Source organism: Pygocentrus nattereri, chromosome 15 (assembly GCF_015220715.1).
Source record: "Pygocentrus nattereri isolate fPygNat1 chromosome 15, fPygNat1.pri, whole genome shotgun sequence".
In the NCBI taxonomy this organism is placed as follows: domain Eukaryota; kingdom Metazoa; phylum Chordata; class Actinopteri; order Characiformes; family Serrasalmidae; genus Pygocentrus; species Pygocentrus nattereri.
The window spans coordinates 29,755,726-29,773,562 of record NC_051225.1 but is presented as its reverse complement, the minus strand read 5'-3'; the positions used below and the strand labels follow the sequence as shown (position 1 = coordinate 29,773,562).

The window sequence follows — 17,837 nt, the reverse complement described above, 5'->3', positions numbered from 1 at the left end:
GTAAGATATTCAAACATTTCTAAAACTACTAAACACCAGCTGTAAGAAAAGAACTTATCTTACCTGATGTAACCTGTTTAGTCATGGAAAGAATGGATATTAATTTCAAACTCGGTGTGTCAGTGTCTTGTTGTGTGTCAGATGTGGCTTCTTGACTGACAGACACAGCTGAGAGTGGATTCTAAAAAATAAAAGGTGGCACTGAAGGCACACTTGGTGGTCAGTGCAGACATGCTTTCACCTCACTGAGTTGCTGAGATTCAGCTTTGTTCCAGCTGCGCTACGTGCTATCTGCTCACAACTGCAGACAACAATGATGTTTTTGAAAATCCACTTGAAATTCAGAGGGAATTAGTGAGCTAACAGCTTTCTTTGTATAATAAGTCTTAAGGTATGTTGCTGACATTATTTTGGCAAGTGTTTACAATAGTAAAAGTACCAAGTGCACCATAAAAATGCATAAGCTTTAGCCAAAGCTGATTTTTTTTCTATTTACTGTCAATGCGTTTGGTTTGTTCTTTCAAAGGCTTAACAGATTTAGACCAATATTTCCCCTTCTTAGCTCCTCGAAGATTTCACAATGAGCTCATGAGTTGAATCAGGTGTGTTAGGCAAGGGAACCATGCTGTGCAGAACAACAGTAGTCTAGATTTGTAATTCAGACACACAAAAACAAGATATTTAGTGTTGTACCTTATCAATTTTATTGTTTTTTGTAAACATATACTCATCCTGAAATTGATGCCTGCAACTTGTTACTAAACAATTGGGACAGGGGAAATTTAGGGCTAAGAACCTTGTAAAATGTTCTTAAACAGGTAATGCTGTCCTGCATCATAAGTATAAAAAGAGCATCTAAGAAAAGCCCAGCCATTAAGGAGCAAGGATTGGTCAAGGCTCACCAGAAAATGCATCAGCAAATAATCCAAGATGAACAACGTCCCTCTGTGCACAACATCATTGAAAGATTCAGTAAATCTGAAGAAATGTCTGTGCATAAAGAGGAAGGCAGAAAACCACAAGTGGATACCCATGACCTTTGATCCCTGAGACGGGATATGACCACAAAGACAGGTAAAGACTGCTTCCACAAAAACAAAAGGACCGTCCAAATTGTTACCAGCGTAAAGTTGAAAAACCAGCTTTTGTTTTTGTTTGTGCAGCTTTTTTTATTGTATAAAAAAATGATGCTTTCAAAACTGGATCAGTTGGTATCTTCACTCCCCAAATGATTTTAATTGATGTTAAAATGATGTGTGATGTATCACACTGATAAACATGTGTTAAATCACCTTTCTAACTTTTTGGAACGTGTTGCAGGCAACAAATTTGCAGTTAATGAATTTTTCCAAGAAAACAAACAAACAAGAAATGAAGTTCATTAGGTACATCAAATATTTTGTTTTTGTGCTGCTCATTCATACCAGCCAAACAGACTGTATTAAACACTGCTTTCTCCTTTTTATGAACACTTCACATGCTGTCAGACCTGAGGTTTCTGTTTACCTCTGCATGTGTAGTAATTTGTAGTGTAGTGTATTTAACTAATAGTAAAATTCAATCAGGAAAATCAATAAACTAACCACGATCTTTTTGATAAGCAACTTATTTTAGAACAAAACGATCCCAAAAAGAGGAGAACCTGATGCTTAAACTGATCTTCAGTTCTACATAAGTTATTTGGTAGCTCCGTACACTCTTAAAAAGATGGTTCTTCAGTGGTTCTTTAGTAAAGGAAATGGTTCTGTTTAGAACCATGACTTCTATATATAACATTTTCATGCTTAAATGGTTCTTTGCATAGTGAAATGCTTCTTCGGATTGATAGAGAATGCACTGTACGTGGTTCTACACAGAACCTTTTGGAAAATGGTTCTATATCGCACCATAAAAGGTTCTTCTATTGTTAGGATATCAAGATTGTAACAAGTGAAGAACCCTCGCTGGCATTACATAGAACCACTTTCCTTGTTTCTAGTAGGTTAACGCAGGGTGAGTGAGTGGCAGGTAAGCGGAGGGAGGCGCTCTGGTGGATCCTCCCCTCCGAGCATAAATCCTGCTGCATTAGCTCCACAGCGACCACATTCAGCCGAGAAAGGACGAAGAGGTGTTGGCCTTGACGTTGGCCGGATGGTTAAATCCAACCTCCAGACGATCCTGAATAGCCACTGTTTCGTCAGAGAAAAAGAGAGAAATATATCCAAGATGCCAGTAGCCGAAATGACCCGCAATAAACCCGAGATCGAAAGGTATGTTGGTAGTTTAATCTGGTTCGCTTGCTAGCTTTGAGGCCTTGCGTCCTCGATAAAGCCTTCCTGGACTTTGTCCAGCTAGCAAGTAGACTTATATAATAACTGTAAGCTCTAGGGTCCAGACACAGAAAACAATGGCCATCATTTTAGGTATACCTACTTTAGTGTTTAATTAAACATTGCTGTAACGTTAACTAGCAGCTAGCTAGGTTAGTTAGGTGTTGTGTTGATAGCTAACACTAGCTAATGCGCTGCTATTGCTCAATATTAGCCAACGCTAGTTGCTTAACCTGTAAACCTGGTCTGCCGAGCGTATTACACGTCGTTTTAGAGATAATGTCATAGCTCGCAGAGTTAGTGGATATTAGTAAATACGAGGGCATGTTAAAATATGGACTGGCAGGATATCAGCGTTAATTAGCGAACTCTTTATTTTGTTAGTTATTCGTTGGTAGCCGAGTTAGCTAGGTTAGCTAGCTAGCGGCCTCAACAAATACGTTCTCGGCTCTCTCGCCAGTGTATCAGTGACTAATGCAGACTTTGTACGTGTGTGATATCCACGTCCTGTAAACACAAGCCGACTTTCCTGGGATGACTTCATATCAGCGGTTCTGTGATCATTAGCGTTAGCTAACCTAACAGCTCTGAGCGATCTAATCTCACCCAGCGTCAGATACCTGTAACGCGCAGGAGCCTAGTGGGGTGTTTCCACGAAAGGGGCCATTTGTGTCCCGCTGATATTAACAGGTGTGTCAAAAATGTAAACGACATTTTAAACGTGTCCTTTACAGCAACATGTGAGCATGTTTCAGATAAACGACTTAAAGGAAGACTCCACCATTTTTTCAAAGGTTCCACGTAATAAAATGGTTCGGTATGAAACGCTCCGTTCCAGAGAAAAGGACTCGACATTGATCGCAGTGGTGGTGATCGAATAGGTTAAAAGCTCCCTCACGGAAAGGTATTAGGAAAAACTGGTTATGAATATACAGCCTGATGTCTGAGACATTACAAGACTATTGTAAACCAAAGTTTTGGCCTAAAACATTTTGTTAACCAATTCATTTTAATCAACTCATGCTGGAGGGGTACATACAAGGCGTTGTGAGGCCAAATAGTTCCCAAAGAAAACATTTTTTCCCAGATTTTTTCCTTAGAGTTTGAGAGAATGAATGTCCTTAATGTCCTCTACCATTAGCATAGATACCAACTTGTGTATTTGCCATTCCTGTGGTTTAATAAAAGAAACTTGGTTTTACCCTGTTACTCATTTAAACTTTGGTCAGCAAAGAAACTCTGTAGAAGTGTTGTTTTTAAGGTGGGTTATGTTTCTTGATGATTTGCTTAGTTGGTGTCAGAAAATAATAAAGTTTAACTTTCAGTAGTTAGGAGGGCCAAGGTGATCAGACACTCTACACAGGAAATAATACACCACCAAGAAGGCATAGAATATTTAATGAAGCGTATTCTGCTGATACATGCGTAATACCAATGCCTTTGGTTCACAATATAGCTGCATGATTGCAGTCCAGGGGTGGTGTTTACAAATTGGACACTGCAAATATTCAGAATAGCTAATCATTGTATGGTTATTTCTTATTCATGATGTACATCTGTTTTCTGCAGCCCCCGCCGGTGCCCTCGGTGTTGCAGTAACCCGTGTCCAGGGCCTCTGTGGTGTTCCTGATGCCCCTCACCCACCCCTGAAGATCCCAGGTGGGCGAGGGAACGATCAGAGGGATCACAATCTTTCAGCTAAGCTATTTTATTCAGTGAGTGTGACACATTTTTCCTCTTTCTGACTGTGCTTGACGGTTTACATAAAGAACGCATAACCTTGATCAGCAGTGGAGCTGAGTGTAGTTGCTCATCCATGTTAATTCCAAATCTGTGTCTTCTTGGAAGGCTGTAAAAACATGGCAGTACGTGTGAAGTCTGAAAGTACACTAGGATGAGTTAATTATTACTTAATACTTGGAAAGTCAGGAGACTTGATGTTCTTTTAGGTACTTTCAGCACTTTTTTTTTAAAACTGGTTCAACCTCAAATGACTGAGGGAAGTAACTTCAAAATCCATTTAATCTGTGCAGGTTGCCTCATATCCGTTATACTAATCCATCCCATACTACTTGCTTGAAAGTGAGCATTTAGCCAGTCCGAAGGGACAGGAGTGCATTTCTGCACCTATAAGCTACTGAATCCCCTTTTTCCCTTAATTCAACAGGATACTCAGTTGCTGGTTCTTGAGGAGCCTCCCCCCTTGAACAGCCGAGTACGATTTTTGCTCTTTGAGCGGCGTTGCTCCGAGGCTAAGCCGCTTGTATGGAGGGGGGCACTGACAGGGGCCAAGCTTTACATCGAGATTCCCCCTGGAGCCCTTCCCGAAGGCAGCAAGGACAGGTTGGCAAGCTTTTGGTTTCATCACTCTGTTGTTTGTAATTGGCAGCGTCATCCTCTTTCTCTTCCTTTTAAGGGATGTGGGTGGCAGAGGGGAACCTCTGATTTCTGAGAAATTGAGTGTGTCTATATGGGGATACTCTATATTCTAAGAGCTAGACCAAGTTCTGTTTTGAAAGATCTTGCACAAGATGTAATTAGGTTTCTGTTAACGTTACCAAATATTTCTTATTGAAAATTTGATGGGTTATTTGTTGGGATGCAAGGAACAAAAGATTGTTGTTGGTATTATTATTATTATTATTATTATTATTATTATTATTATTATTGTGTATTCAGAAACTTCTAATAAAATGGACATTGTGACCTTAATTCAGGGATGTCTGTAAATGGCCGTTGTGGCTGTAGGTTTTCTTTCCAACCAGACAGGAGCACAACAGATTTGTTTGTTTAATCAGTTGGTTTCAGTCCTCAACAACTGAACAGTTCCACTCCTGCTCTGTTGGATTGAAAACCTTTTGCGACACCAGCCTTTTGTGGATAAGACTTGACATCCCTGACTTAATTCCTGAAAAGCAAACGGGGAAAAAAAATTAAGATGCTCAACATTAATGAAGATGCATTAAGACATGAATGCGTTCAGTTAGTTGTTTAATGGTGGAAATTGAGTATATACAGGATATTATTATACAGGAAAAATGGCCCGCCTCTATTGTCATTTATGACCAAATGGTTCAAAACTGCAGAGTAAATCAGACTGACGGCTTGCAAGGCTAGATGTATTAGACTTGAATGTATCAAGTCCCACCTTGGTTTTGTTCACCCTTGACTTTTGGTGTAGAAATGTTTGTTACTAATTGGCTTCTCTGCTCCTGTCTTGCAGTTTTGCTCTCTTGCTAGAATTTGCAGAAGAGAAGCTTCAGGTCAATCACGTTTTCATCTGCTTTCAAAAAAACCGTGATGATAGAGGTAAGTCCTCTCTCAGGTCCTTGTCTGTTTCGATAGTGTTAGGAATCAGTTCTTGGTACCTTATGCTTTCTCCCCGTCTCCCTTCAGCATCGCTGCTGCGGACATTCAGTTTCTTGGGCTTTGAGATTGTGAGGCCTGGTCATTCCCTTGTCCCATCCCGCCCGGACGCTTTCTTCATGGCTTACAGCATCGAAAGAGACTCGGACGACAACGATGAATAATGCTTATTAACCCCACGCTTTAATGATTTGTGCTCGTTCACCTGTATCATTGAAGGAATCCAAAAGATTATCAACACACTGCATTGATGTTTTCTGTGAATTACTCTTCAGTAGTTCCCTTAAAAGTTGTGCTGTATTTCAGTGATATTTGAAAACCAGGATTTTCACTGCAATCATTAGGTCATAAATCATCTATTGGGTCCACCACCTAAAGTAATTGTTTAATGCTGGTTCTTCTACTCCTGTTCCCACACATTGCTTTGTAGATTGTAATATTTATGGTTAAAATTCTCATACAACAAAAATGTATGTAAGTAGTTTTCCAGTGCTATTTCATGTTTGTTTTGATTTTTTAAAAAATTATTATTATTATTATTAATGTGTGCATGAATCTTCAAATTTTTTATGTTCCAAGTTGGATTGATCTGCATGTTGTGATGGTGCAGAATAAATGTGCTCACCCTGTGCAGTGGTTTTGTTTCTTCACTTCTTGTATGTTCGTATGAGTTATGCCCATTAATCCTTTGGTGGGTGTGAGCCAGTGATGAGACTGATTTAAGCCTAGTCTCCCAATACAGTACTGTCTGCACTAAAAATGAGATCACCCATCCTTTATTTAATTTCCAGTCAGAGCTGCCAGTAAGTAGTAAGTCTGCTGGAAAGCTTTTCCATGCTTTGTGTAAATGCCTTCAAAGTTCAGTCTTAGAAATTACTTGGACTGCAAGAAGTAGAAGATGCAACCAGTCACACCTGTGATACTGAGGTGTGAACTCCGGGCTGCACGGTCCATTGCTCTGAGAATACCAGCAGCTTATTTTTATTCCTCAGTTCAAGTTTTCCTCTTGTGTGTTTCCTTTACTCAGTACAGCTTCCTGGCGGCTACGCATCTTTTTATAGACCTATAGTATTGAGTTTTCTTCTTGCAGTGGAAGGATGGAGTGAAACAACGGTGTTCTGTAAGAGCAAAAATGAGAGTGGGGCTTGAGTTTTGCAAAGATGGAAGCTACTGTTTATCTGATGGTGATGGTTTTAGTAGTTACCAGATCTTGCCAGGATGTTGGAAGTCCCATTTTTATTTGTTTTGAAAACTTGGAACTCCAGTTCTGGAAACTCCTTTTTTTTAACGCTTATTTTTTTGTTTAGACTTTATGTAAGTAATTTTATATTTAACATCCCCAAAAATATCTCTTGGAAAAAAATACAATTTGTTAAGCAAATAAACAAGGGGAGGTTTCTGACATTCATATGTCGCTCTACATTCAAAAAAGCAGGGTTATTTGTGTAAGATGAAAATGAAATGGGTGCTTATGTTTTTATATACAAGTATGAGCCATAATATTGATCTGTTATTTGGCTCTAGTTGCTGAGGTCAACCTTTGCTTATTTACATGTTCTATTCTTCCTAGTAGACAGCAAATTAAAATGACTCTAAAGTAGAAGTACTCCGTCATTTCCTACAAGCTTGTTGCTTCACTAGGATTTTAGGGACTCTTGGGTTGTGCAGTGTTTTTCTCTGCTGTTAAACTAGCCTTACATTGCTGTACAGGCCCAACTGTGCTGTTGTCTTTAGTACAGTCTCTGGCTCAGCAAAGGCAATATACTGCAGGCACAGATACTCCTCCCAATCCAAATCATTCTGATTTGAGAATAGTCCCTTTTCAGCCAGCTTCAACATCAGCAGCGAGCGCTTTACTGTTAGCCAGTTGTGAAGCACTGTTGTGTTTGGTTGGTTCTTCTCAAAGAGTCCAACTCGGGGGCCCCACAACAGGGCCTGAAGAACTCCTACTACTTCCACCATTTGAAGACCTGGATTCTCACCAGTTAGCTGGCTGATCAGGCGAAGCAGGCCAGATGTGTACTCAGTATTTTGATCCATATGCTGGTGCAGGCAGAATTTAAGCAGAGCTCCTAGTTGGAACGCATTAGTTTGTATGTCTTGAAAAGGTTCAACTTGGACGTCGGTATGGTTAATCACAACACGAGGAGTGCCCCACTTGTCCCATAATGTATGAACCCTTTTCACGTTCCTGTTCTCATGCAGGATGTTACCCTTACCAGTACATTCCCTCTCAGAATAATCTGTGTTTATTGCAAACCAATTCCTTTTCTTAACGTCCTTCAGATCCCCAATGGCTTCAACCCTCCCCTTTGACCTCTTGCTCTTGATATGCAACCACACCAGCATTATTCTCTGTGTTCTCAGTTCCGCATGCTTGACATTGTGACTCTCTAGATGCTGCAAGCCCAGAGCCAGCTGGAGAATCAGTAGGCAAAGCCGCCTTTGGTACACAACAGGCTGTAAATGGTGCAGAGAAATTCCCTCCTGCACAAAGTCCTCCAGTGTTCCCCAGGGAAAATCCCTCACTATAGTGACTGCATGGCCTCTTTCCAGGAATGATAAGACTGTGTCCCCCTTGGTGACGGTGTCAGATTCCTGGCTTAGCTCAGCACTGCCCTCATGTGATAATTCTGATGCTTCCATTACAGCTAATAATTCTGAGAGATGTTGTTTTTTCTGTGCAATGGATGGGGAAAAGTGGGCCAAAACTTCTTCAACATTGGGATGAGGCAGCAGTGGCACTGGGCAAGTTGATACAGAATCTTTTTGGTGTACCTGAGATGAGAAAATGTAGATACATGTGAGTATTCTTTAACACTTAAGCTGATTTAGAAATGAGCTGATGTAGAGGCCTTTTTGAGCAGGTAGCACTGGTGTTGCAAAGTAAAAGTAAAAGTATTCTTGTGAACAAATGGAATGATTTTTAAATCTAATTGAATTTGAAAAAAGAAGCAGCAGGTAAAATGTTTTAGAATTAATTTTCTACACAATACAGATTCACTATGAAGGGATTATTTGCGGCTCTACTTGTTACAGCAAGAACCTGTAGAAAAAAATTCTATTTTAAAGTTTATTGGCATGTTTTTAAATCCTAATTCTCATTACCACACGGGTCCACATATATGTATATATTTTGGGCCTTTACATTGATGTTTTCCTTGTAAACTGTAAGGAAGTGAAAGTAAAAAGGAAGCCTTCAATGTGTTGTCATGATTACATAAAATTATAAAACACTATTTTTAAAAATTAATAAAATACTTAGTCCGACAACAGCATAAAATTGTAAAAATGAAAGATGCAGACAAACAACATTATCTACAGATTTACCTTATTTACAACCTTACTGTGTTGCAGTAATGAATATCTGGCCACTTGCATTGAAAAATGTTGCTACAAATCCATTTAAAAGCAGTTAAATCATTCAGATTTATTTTTATTTATTCAACCTGGCACCATTGTTTGAATATCCAAAAAAGGGAAAACTTGAAGTTTTAGTCACTTTAATTTTTTAAATTAATTCTCTGACTTGAACGATCTGATGGACTACAATTACCAAAGACTATGCTTTCCTTCTGCACTGGTCAACTAGGGGGATTAAATAATTCAAGCAGACTGCTCTCCAAAAGTGCTTGTAGTTTAAAAAAAATTCCAAGATATATTCATCAGAAGTATCAACATAAATACAATATGCATATAATATGATTTTGAGCATGTTTCACTCCCTCATAGTATGTCGTTAGTGCCTTTGCACAACACCTGGTGACAAAAAGGAAGTGTGGGTCAATGAGGTTTTAGTTTTCTGAGCAGCGGGTTGCCTTATAAGGGTGTGAGTGCTGTCTGTGGCTTAGGGGTACAGTATGGGAAAGTGTCTGTTTAGAACAAAGCCTCTTTTCTTTTATGCCCCAAGCTGCCTGGCACACAATAGTAAGTCTTTGTGCCTCTATTTTCCTTGACTTTAACTTATCGTTTGCTCCTGATGTTCCTGACATTCCCACTATGCATTCTGTTTGACAGTTATGGCCTATATTTCAAAATGGAAAAACAGCATTGATGCATATGTTTTGCCTCACCTTTGCAGAGAAAAAACCCTCAGGGACTTTAGGGATGTGCACCACATAGAAAACATCTTGCTCCATCTTCTCAGGCTGAGGATTCTCACATATCACAAAGTCCTGAGGTTGGAGTGTCCTCACCCACTCAACTTGCAGTTCTAGGAGGACCTGTGCCTCCAGGTGCTTCACAGCGCTCTTCACAAACTCAAGGTAGCGGTTTTGGATGCCCACATACACTTGCTCCTGGTGACAGAAGCTGCTGAAAAAGCCTGGAAGATGCTGATCAGGGGTGTCAAAGGTTAACTGGTTGAAGCAGTAGGCTTTCAGGGTGTGTTCCTTCTTATGCTCTCCAGCATGGTCCAGTGGTGGGTTTTCAGTCATGTAAGGTGAACTTTCAAAGTAGTGAGGTCTCATGAGTGGCCGGACACTGTCGAGCAGAGGACCTATGGGCAGCGACAAGGTCCGTGCCAGCTTCTTCTTGGGAATCGGAGGAGGCGTTTGGTCTGAGAAGAATCTCTCCTGGTGATAGCCTGAAGTGTCTTAAAAAAAAAAACACACACCAGGCTAACTGGTTATACTATACAGGTAGTTGGTTGGTGTAGTGGTTAACACCTTTGCCTTCTACGCTGTAGACTGGGGTTCAATCCCTGACCAGGGCAAGGCACCCTACACTATAACAATAAGGGTCCTTGGGCAAGACTCCTAACACCACCTTGGCCTACCTGGGTAAAAATGATGAAATTGTAAGTTGCTCTGGATAAGAGTGTCAGCAAGATGCCGTAAATGTACTTAGGAATAAACACTAACATGGGACATTCTTGTATCCTTTGGTGTTTTTCGTCCATCAACTTTCTTTCACTACAATACCCAGCATGCATTGCACAAAATGCATTATAAAACCACTAGAAATCCCTCCACCGACATGAACAAATTGACTGATGTAGAGGCTAATATATAAACACATGGTGCTCAGTTTCATAGAAATAATATTAGACTCTTTGATATCCTTCTGCAATCGCTAACTAATAGGAAAAAAATGCAAACAGTTTGCCTAAATGTATCTGCCCAAAGCCCATGTAGATTTCTAAACATCCTCCCACCTTCAAGATACATCATCAGACAACTTTAGAGACTCTAGAGACTTTGATTTCCTCTTTTTTTTAAAAAAAAAGATGAAAGAAGTGCTGTTTGAGGACAGTTTTGGTGGTCATTAGACCTTGCCCAGATGTTATGAGTCCCATTTGTTGTCTTTGATAACCTTTTTTCTTTTGATTTTCCCTTTCCTTATGAAAGTGGGTTTTATATCTAATTTCAACACTACATGGACATAAGGAAGGGCCTCCTTTTGCTGTTAAAACAGTCTCAATTCTTTGTGGCATGGATTCCATTCAGAATCCGGTTCATGCTGACATGATTGCATTGTGCGATTTTCCATTTTCATGTTGCAAATCTCCCATTTAACTACATCCCAAAGGTATTGGATTCAGATGACTGGGAACTCATTGTCATGTTCACAAGCCTAGTTTGAGATGACTCTTGCCTTGGGACATGGTGCATTATCATACTGGATATAACCATTACAAGATGGTAAATGGTGGCCTTTAAGGGTTGCACAATATTCAAATAGGCCTAGGCATTCAGACAGTGATTGATTGGTATAACAGGCCCAAAGTGTGCCAAGAAAATATTCACCACACCATTACACCATCTCCACCAGCCTGGACTGTTGAAACAAAGTAGGCTGGGTCCATGGATTCATGCTTTTGTTGCCAAATTCTGACCCTACCATTTGTGTGCCTTAGCAGAAATCAAGCTTCATCAGACCAGGCTGCATTTTTCCAGTTTTCCACTGTTCAGTTTTGGTGATTCTGTGCCCACAGCAGCCTCAGCTTTCTGTTCTTGGCAGACAGAAGTGAAACCTGATGTGGTCTTCTGCTGTTGTAGCCCATCCACCATGTTTGACATGTGCATTCTAAGATGCTGCTGATCGTAATTTGTGGTCGTAAAGAGTGGTTATCTGAGTTATCGCCATCTTCCTGTCAGCTCATACCAGTCTAGCCATTCTCTGTTAACCTCTCTCATTAACAAGGCATTTCTTTCTTTCATTCTTTAATGCATTATTTTGAGTATACTCTAGAGACTGTTATGCATGGAAATCCCAGGAGATCTGTAATTATAGCTATAATTAAACCAGACAATCATAACACAACCAAAATTACTGAGCTATCCTTTTTTCACACATTCTGATGGTTGATGTGTACATTACCTGAAGCTGCTGGCTAATATCTGCGTGATTTTATGCTCTGCATGGCTGCCACACAATTGTCTGATTAGGTAATTGCTTGAATGAGTAGTTCTATAGGTGTTGCAAATAAACTGTTTGGTGAGTGTTAATAATGAATATGCATGTTTTATGACTTTTGCACAATATTGTAGGTACACTTTATACACTTTAAACAGCCTGTTTCTCTGCAGAATTTGATATCCCTCCCCTTTCCATTGCATACAACAACTATAAAATACCCCAATATGGTAAGTGGCCCTAATAGATACACCATATTGCCAAAATAATTCAGTCACCCATCCAAATCATTGAATTCATTTGTTCCAATCACTTCCATGGCCACGGGTGTATGAAACCAAGGCATGCAGTCTATTTCTACAAACATTTGCGAAAGAATGGGTCACTCTCAGGAGCTCAGTGATTTCCAGCATGGTACCGTGATAGGATGCCACCTACACAACAAGTCCAGCCGTGAAATTTCCTCACTACTAAATATTTCACAGTCAACTGTCAGTGGTATTATAACAAAGTGGAAGAGATTGGGAACGACAGCAACTCATCCATGAAGTGGGTAGGTCAAGTAAAATAACAGAATGGGGTCAGCAGATGCTGAGGTGTATAGTGTGCCAACTTTCTGCAGAGTCAATCACTACAGACCTCCAAACTTCATGTAGCCAGACTAGCTCAATAACAGTGTGGCGAGAGCTTCATGGAATGGGTTTCCAAGGCCGAGCAGCTGCATCCAAGCCTTACATCACCAAGCGCAATGCAAAGCGTCGAATGCAGTGGTGTAAAGGACTGCCACTGGGTTAGAGCACTGGAGACATGTTCCCTGGAGTGACAAATCATGCTTCTCCATCTGGGTTTGGCGGTTGCCAGGAGAACGGTACTTGTCTGACTGCATAGTGTAAAGTTTGGTGGGGGAAGGTTTATGGTGTGGGGTTGTTTTTCAGGAGTTGGGCTCAGCCCCTTAGTTCCAGTGAAAGGAACTCTTAATGCTTCAGCAGACCAAGAGATTTTGGACAATTTCATGCTCCCAACTTTGTGGGAGCAGTTTGGGGATGGCCCCTTCCTGTTCCAACATGACTGCACGCCAGTGCACAAAGCAAGGTCCATAAAGACATGGATGAGAGAGTTTAGTGTGGAAGAACTTGACTGACCAGCACCTCCTGACCTCAACCCAATAGAACACCTTTGGGTTAAATTACAACAGAGACTGCGAGCCAGGCCTTCTCGTCCCACAAATGCACTTCTGGAAGAATGGTCAAAAATGAATAAACACACTCCTAAACTTTGTGGAAAGCATTCCCAGAAGAGTTGAAGCTGTAATAGCTGCAAAGGGTGGGCCAATATCATATTAAACCCTGTGGATTAAGAATGGGCTGTCATTCAGTTTCATATGCATGTGAAGGCAGATGAGTGAATACATTTGGCAATATAGTGTACAAGGTACTTAATATCTAATAAAGTGTCCAGTGAATGTTACTATCACTTTAGACTGAAGTTACTAACTAAAAATCAGGTAGTTCTTATACCTATAAAGATGTCTCATATCACGCATGTAAACACAGGCTCACACCTGTGCCATCACCTAGCAAAGATCTAGCACACCACGCAGGGGAATGTTGTGACATTTGCTAAGAGCTTGTGCTGCTCTCTTAGTTTTTTGGCACACAAAATGCAGTGCGGTTGAGCTGTCAGGTGGCTCACAGGTTTGGTTTCAGATATTACTTCCCCTTATACATTTCATGAGAAGAAAAAACAGAAGCATGACCAAAAAAGGTGTATACAAAACTCGAACATGTAACTATGACTACAGTCATGTCCTTATCACCTAAATTAGGTTACGTTACTGTTGAGTTTCGGTTTCAAGAAATGAGCCTTGTTTGATTTGAGACATTACACTACAAATCTACTTACTCACCATAGCGATGATGGATTGGGCACTGGGCAGCGTTGCAGTCAGTCGGGGCAGCAAACACATCAGTAAAAGGTGAGGAAAGAGGAGAGGAGCCAGGCACGTTCAGGGTCCCCTCCAGCTGTAGATCTGGAGCAGAACTTGAACTGGAGGAAAGACTCCTGCACAAGCACAGGTTATTCAGCTTGATAAGCAATAGGGTTGTCACGATTACTCAAACATGATTACTCAAAAAAAATCGAATCTAAAGATTAGATATGAAGATAAGTGTCATTATCTTAGCAAATTTGAGCACAATGTCTGAATTTTTTTGAGATACTCTAGTAAAACTCAAGAGAAGATTAAGATTACTCAAACAGCAGGAGACTCATGAGCAAACATCTCCTTTATCTTTCTGTCTGAGTGCATTGTCATCTATGAGAACCTACAGAGATATTAGAGGGTTTTTTTGTGAGAAGGAGAAAATGCAACCAACTTCGAAGAACTTTGGAGGTGGAAAAACATTTTCTTTGAAAAACTGAAAGTAAATCTCTTGAGTAGAATGAAAGCTCTAATAAAGGCAAAGACTAAACACAGTGAATACTGGAAGAAAATGTTATATTTCTTGAGGTGTAAGTGTAATTTATGTGTTTTATTCTTTATTTGACTCTGAAAACTCGCACTTAATGGCAATTTTGATTGGAAATAAATGAAGGGGTGGTCTCTGATTTTTGCAGTTTTTTATGTCTAAATATGTATTTCAGAATGTTTGCAAGGCTATAGTTAGTTTTGCAAAGTTAGTGTTTATTATTGGGCATAATTCTCAGAAATAATCAGTAGATCCCCAATAATGATACAACCTCTTTGTGCATCCTTTTTTGCATAATTTAGAGCATATGAGACATGCAAATGCTAATGAAATGACTAAGCATGTTATTGCACCTTTCATATGTAGTTGCAAGCTATTTTATTGCATGGTATTTGCAGGTTTACACTAGAGTTGTAGTTTATACAAAGTTATGTAATAGCATCCATAATGTGGGTCATCAGACAGAACAGAGTTAAACGTGCCGCTAGTTTACCTGCGCTGTTTGATGGGCAGTACAGGGGCCTTCCTGTCTGTTGCAGCTCCTTGGAGACTGTAGTCCATTTCTGAGAGCTTGTAGCCAGGGTGGTTTGTCAGCCTCCGTCAGAATTGAAGTGTGATCGTACTCACTTCTCCAAATGTCAGTTCCTGTAGGGTTATTCTTCTCATGCATCAATTCATAGTCTCTCTCTCTCTCTCTCTCTCTCTCTCTCTCTCTATCTCTCTCTCTCTCTCTCTTTCTCTCTCTCTCTCTCTCTCTCTCTCTCTCTCTCTCTCTCTCGCACCCTCTCTTTTTCTCTCTCTCTCTCACTTTCTTGCTCTTACCTCACTTTATCTCTGTCTGAGGTTGGGAGCGGAACACTCATGTCTTACTGAGCGTCTCTTCCTTGCTCTAACCTCAAGCTTCTGAAACCCGGAACACATCTCCAAACCTCTTGCTAAACTGCTTCTGACTTTTACTTGCATAACTGATATTTATTAAAAAAAATGATAATAATTAGAGCCTTTTAAGGAATTTCAACCTACTGGCTGTCTGTCCATGTGACTTTTGAGACACTAGAGGTTGCAAATACTGATTTAGCAAGAGAAGCTGCATGACCGACATAGACAACTTATCTTCTGTATCTTTATCTTATCTTTTATGCCGTGCCAAGTCAGAGACCGCCCTTCGTTCATTTCATTTCCAGTCAAAACCTTTAAGTACTTTCAGTACAAGATAATCCCTTTTGTTCAACATCAGATAAAAAGCAAAACACACATACAGTCCTGTGCAAACGTTTTTACACTGCTGATCAAATGTCTGATGCCTGGTATTATTCTAAAGCTAACATCTAATAATTTTATAATAAAAATAAAAAAGAAATAATAAAAATCTTAATTCTAATAAAAATCTTAATTTTATCCCAAACCCAGCACTTTGTTTACTAAATGATGGTGATTTTTTAACAGTTAATGAATGCAGAATGCTATTTAATGGGTTTACTGCAGCAAAAGAGTTTATCATTCAATTCTGGTTTGCTCCTAATTATAAAGACCCCCTGCACACAAAAAATATGGAGCACTACATAACAGCTTAGTTTTTTACATCATGCATAAGCTTGAACCTATTACGGACCAATACTACACTAAAATATTGCTAATTAGAAGATGTTCCAGGTGTAAGAGGCGACATGAGGCCTGCCCTTGAGCTCAAAGTGCCATCAAGAGCCACAGGAAGCAGCATGAGTCTGCACTGCTGTATGCAAAGGCAGTGACTCTTGTTAAAGCTGTACTTTGTAACTTTAGCAAATTTGGGGAACTGGAAAAGTCTCTGCTGAAAATATGTAACTGCACGAAATGTGGGGAAGAACAATTTGTAACATAGGTCATGCTATGGTTGCCTCTGCTTCACCGCAGATAACCGATAGCTAACCAATAGTAACATTACTATTCTTTCAACAGCTGAGTAGAACGTGTCCATTAGTTATGTGGGCCTCCACTGGCTAGCCTGGTTTATCAAACAGTGGAGGGTGAACTCTGAAGCAAAAAAGATGCTGCTATCAAATTACTGGCTAATATTAGCCAGTTAGCCAGCTAACATTAGCTACACAACTAAAACAACATCACAATTACAAGGGTACATTGCATTACATTACAAGGGTAACATAGGTTTTTCATCTGGCTGGGTGTTTTCTGTAGCTAGCCACCTCTATAAAACCAAGCCAGTGTTGATTCTGGTCTTAGCTCATGCTTTGTCACTTTCTCCTTTAGCTTGTTCTTATGAATTGTACTAGCTTGTGGAAATGTCCTCCTATAGCACATATTTCTAGGTAGAGCTCTACATAAAACTATAGGTAAGATATTTTGATAGCCTGAATTCACAAGGCTGAAGTCAGCTTCTTATTCTATCATTTGATCAGTTTTTCCTGTTCCACCTTAAGTGATGTAGCAGAGACACTACAGAGTAACTACAGAGGTATAAAGTTGATGAGCCACACCATGAAGATATGGGAAAGAGTTGTTGAAGCAAGGCTAAGGCGAGATGTTCAGATCAGTGAGCAGCAGTTTGGTTTCATGCCCAGAAAGAGAACCACAGATGCAATTTTTGCGTTGAGAGTGTTGGTAGAGAAGTACAGAGAAGGTCAGAAGGAGCTGCATTGTGTCTTTTTGGATCTAGAGAAGGCATTTGATAGGGTGCCAAGACAGGAACTGTGGTACTGTATGAGGAAGTCAGGTGTAGCGGAAAAGTATGTTAGGGTGGTGCAGGACATGTATGAGGATAGTGAGACAGTGGTGAGGTGTGCAGTTGGAGTGACACATGGTTTCAAGGTGAAGGTAGGGTTACATCAGGGATCAGCTTTGAGCCCCTTCTTGTTTGCAATGGTGATGGAAAGGTTGACAGATGAGGTCAGGCAGGAGGCTCCATGGACCATGATGTTTGCAGATGACATTGGAACCTGTGGTGAGAGTAGAGAGCAGGTGGAAGAGAATCTGGAGAGGTGGAGGTTTGCACTGGAGAGGAGAGGAATGAAGGTCAGTAGAGATAAGACGGAATACATGTGTGTGAATGAGAGGGAGGCAGGTGGAAAGGTGAAGATGCAAAGAGTAGAGGTCGTAAAGGTGGATGACTTCAAATATCTTGGGTCAACTATCCAGAGCAATGGACAGTGTAGAAAAGAGGTGAAGAAGAGAGTACAGGCAGGATGGAGTGGGTGGAGATGGGTGTCAGGGCTGATGTGTGACAGAAGGATAGCAGCAAGAGTGAAAGGGAAGGTCTACAAGACAGTAGTGCGTCCTGCAATGATGTATGGTTTGGAGACTGTGGCTCTGTCTAAAAGACAGGAGGCTGAGCTGGAGGTGG

The 17,837-nt window shown here is 40.4% G+C and overlaps 2 protein-coding genes across 3 annotated transcripts; one reads left to right on the top strand and one right to left on the bottom strand.

Moving 5' to 3' along the window:
- The first annotated feature begins 2,058 nt into the window (after positions 1 to 2,058).
- oaz1a (ornithine decarboxylase antizyme 1a) lies at positions 2,059 to 6,304 on the top strand. Its single transcript, XM_017716803.2, is given in 6 exon segments — positions 2,059 to 2,249; positions 3,879 to 3,936; positions 3,938 to 4,024; positions 4,477 to 4,652; positions 5,533 to 5,618; positions 5,706 to 6,304. Coding segments are annotated over 6 exon segments (660 nt in total). The 5' UTR covers positions 2,059 to 2,130; the 3' UTR covers positions 5,840 to 6,304.
- On the bottom strand, positions 6,000 to 15,370 carry peak3 (PEAK family member 3). 2 transcript variants are annotated; one of them, XM_017716801.2, is made up of 5 exons: positions 15,323 to 15,370; positions 14,994 to 15,145; positions 13,939 to 14,093; positions 9,749 to 10,269; positions 6,000 to 8,453 (listed from the first exon to the last, which is right to left on the bottom strand). In XM_017716801.2, the coding sequence occupies exons 2-5, from the start codon at positions 15,059 to 15,061 to the stop codon at positions 7,359 to 7,361; spliced, it is 1,839 nt and encodes a 612-aa protein (XP_017572290.1). In that variant the 5' UTR covers positions 15,062 to 15,145; positions 15,323 to 15,370; the 3' UTR covers positions 6,000 to 7,358. The 2 variants fall into 2 exon arrangements, with proteins under 2 accessions (XP_017572290.1, XP_017572289.1); XM_017716800.2 differs by lacking the exon at positions 15,323 to 15,370 and having other exon boundaries at positions 14,994 to 15,192.
- Positions 15,371 to 17,837: the final 2,467 nt, after the last annotated feature.

Coding starts and splice junctions, on each gene's coding strand:
- peak3 (XM_017716801.2), bottom strand. CDS start 15,061: ATGGACTACAGTCTCCAAGGAGCTGCAACAGACAGGAAGGCCCCTGTA. Junction 14,094..14,993: donor CTGCCCATCAAACAGCGCAG/GTAAACTAGCGG, acceptor GTGCTTGTGCAG/GAGTCTTTCCTCCAGTTCAA. Junction 10,270..13,938: donor CCCAATCCATCATCGCTATG/GTGAGTAAGTAG, acceptor TTTTTTTTTAAG/ACACTTCAGGCTATCACCAG.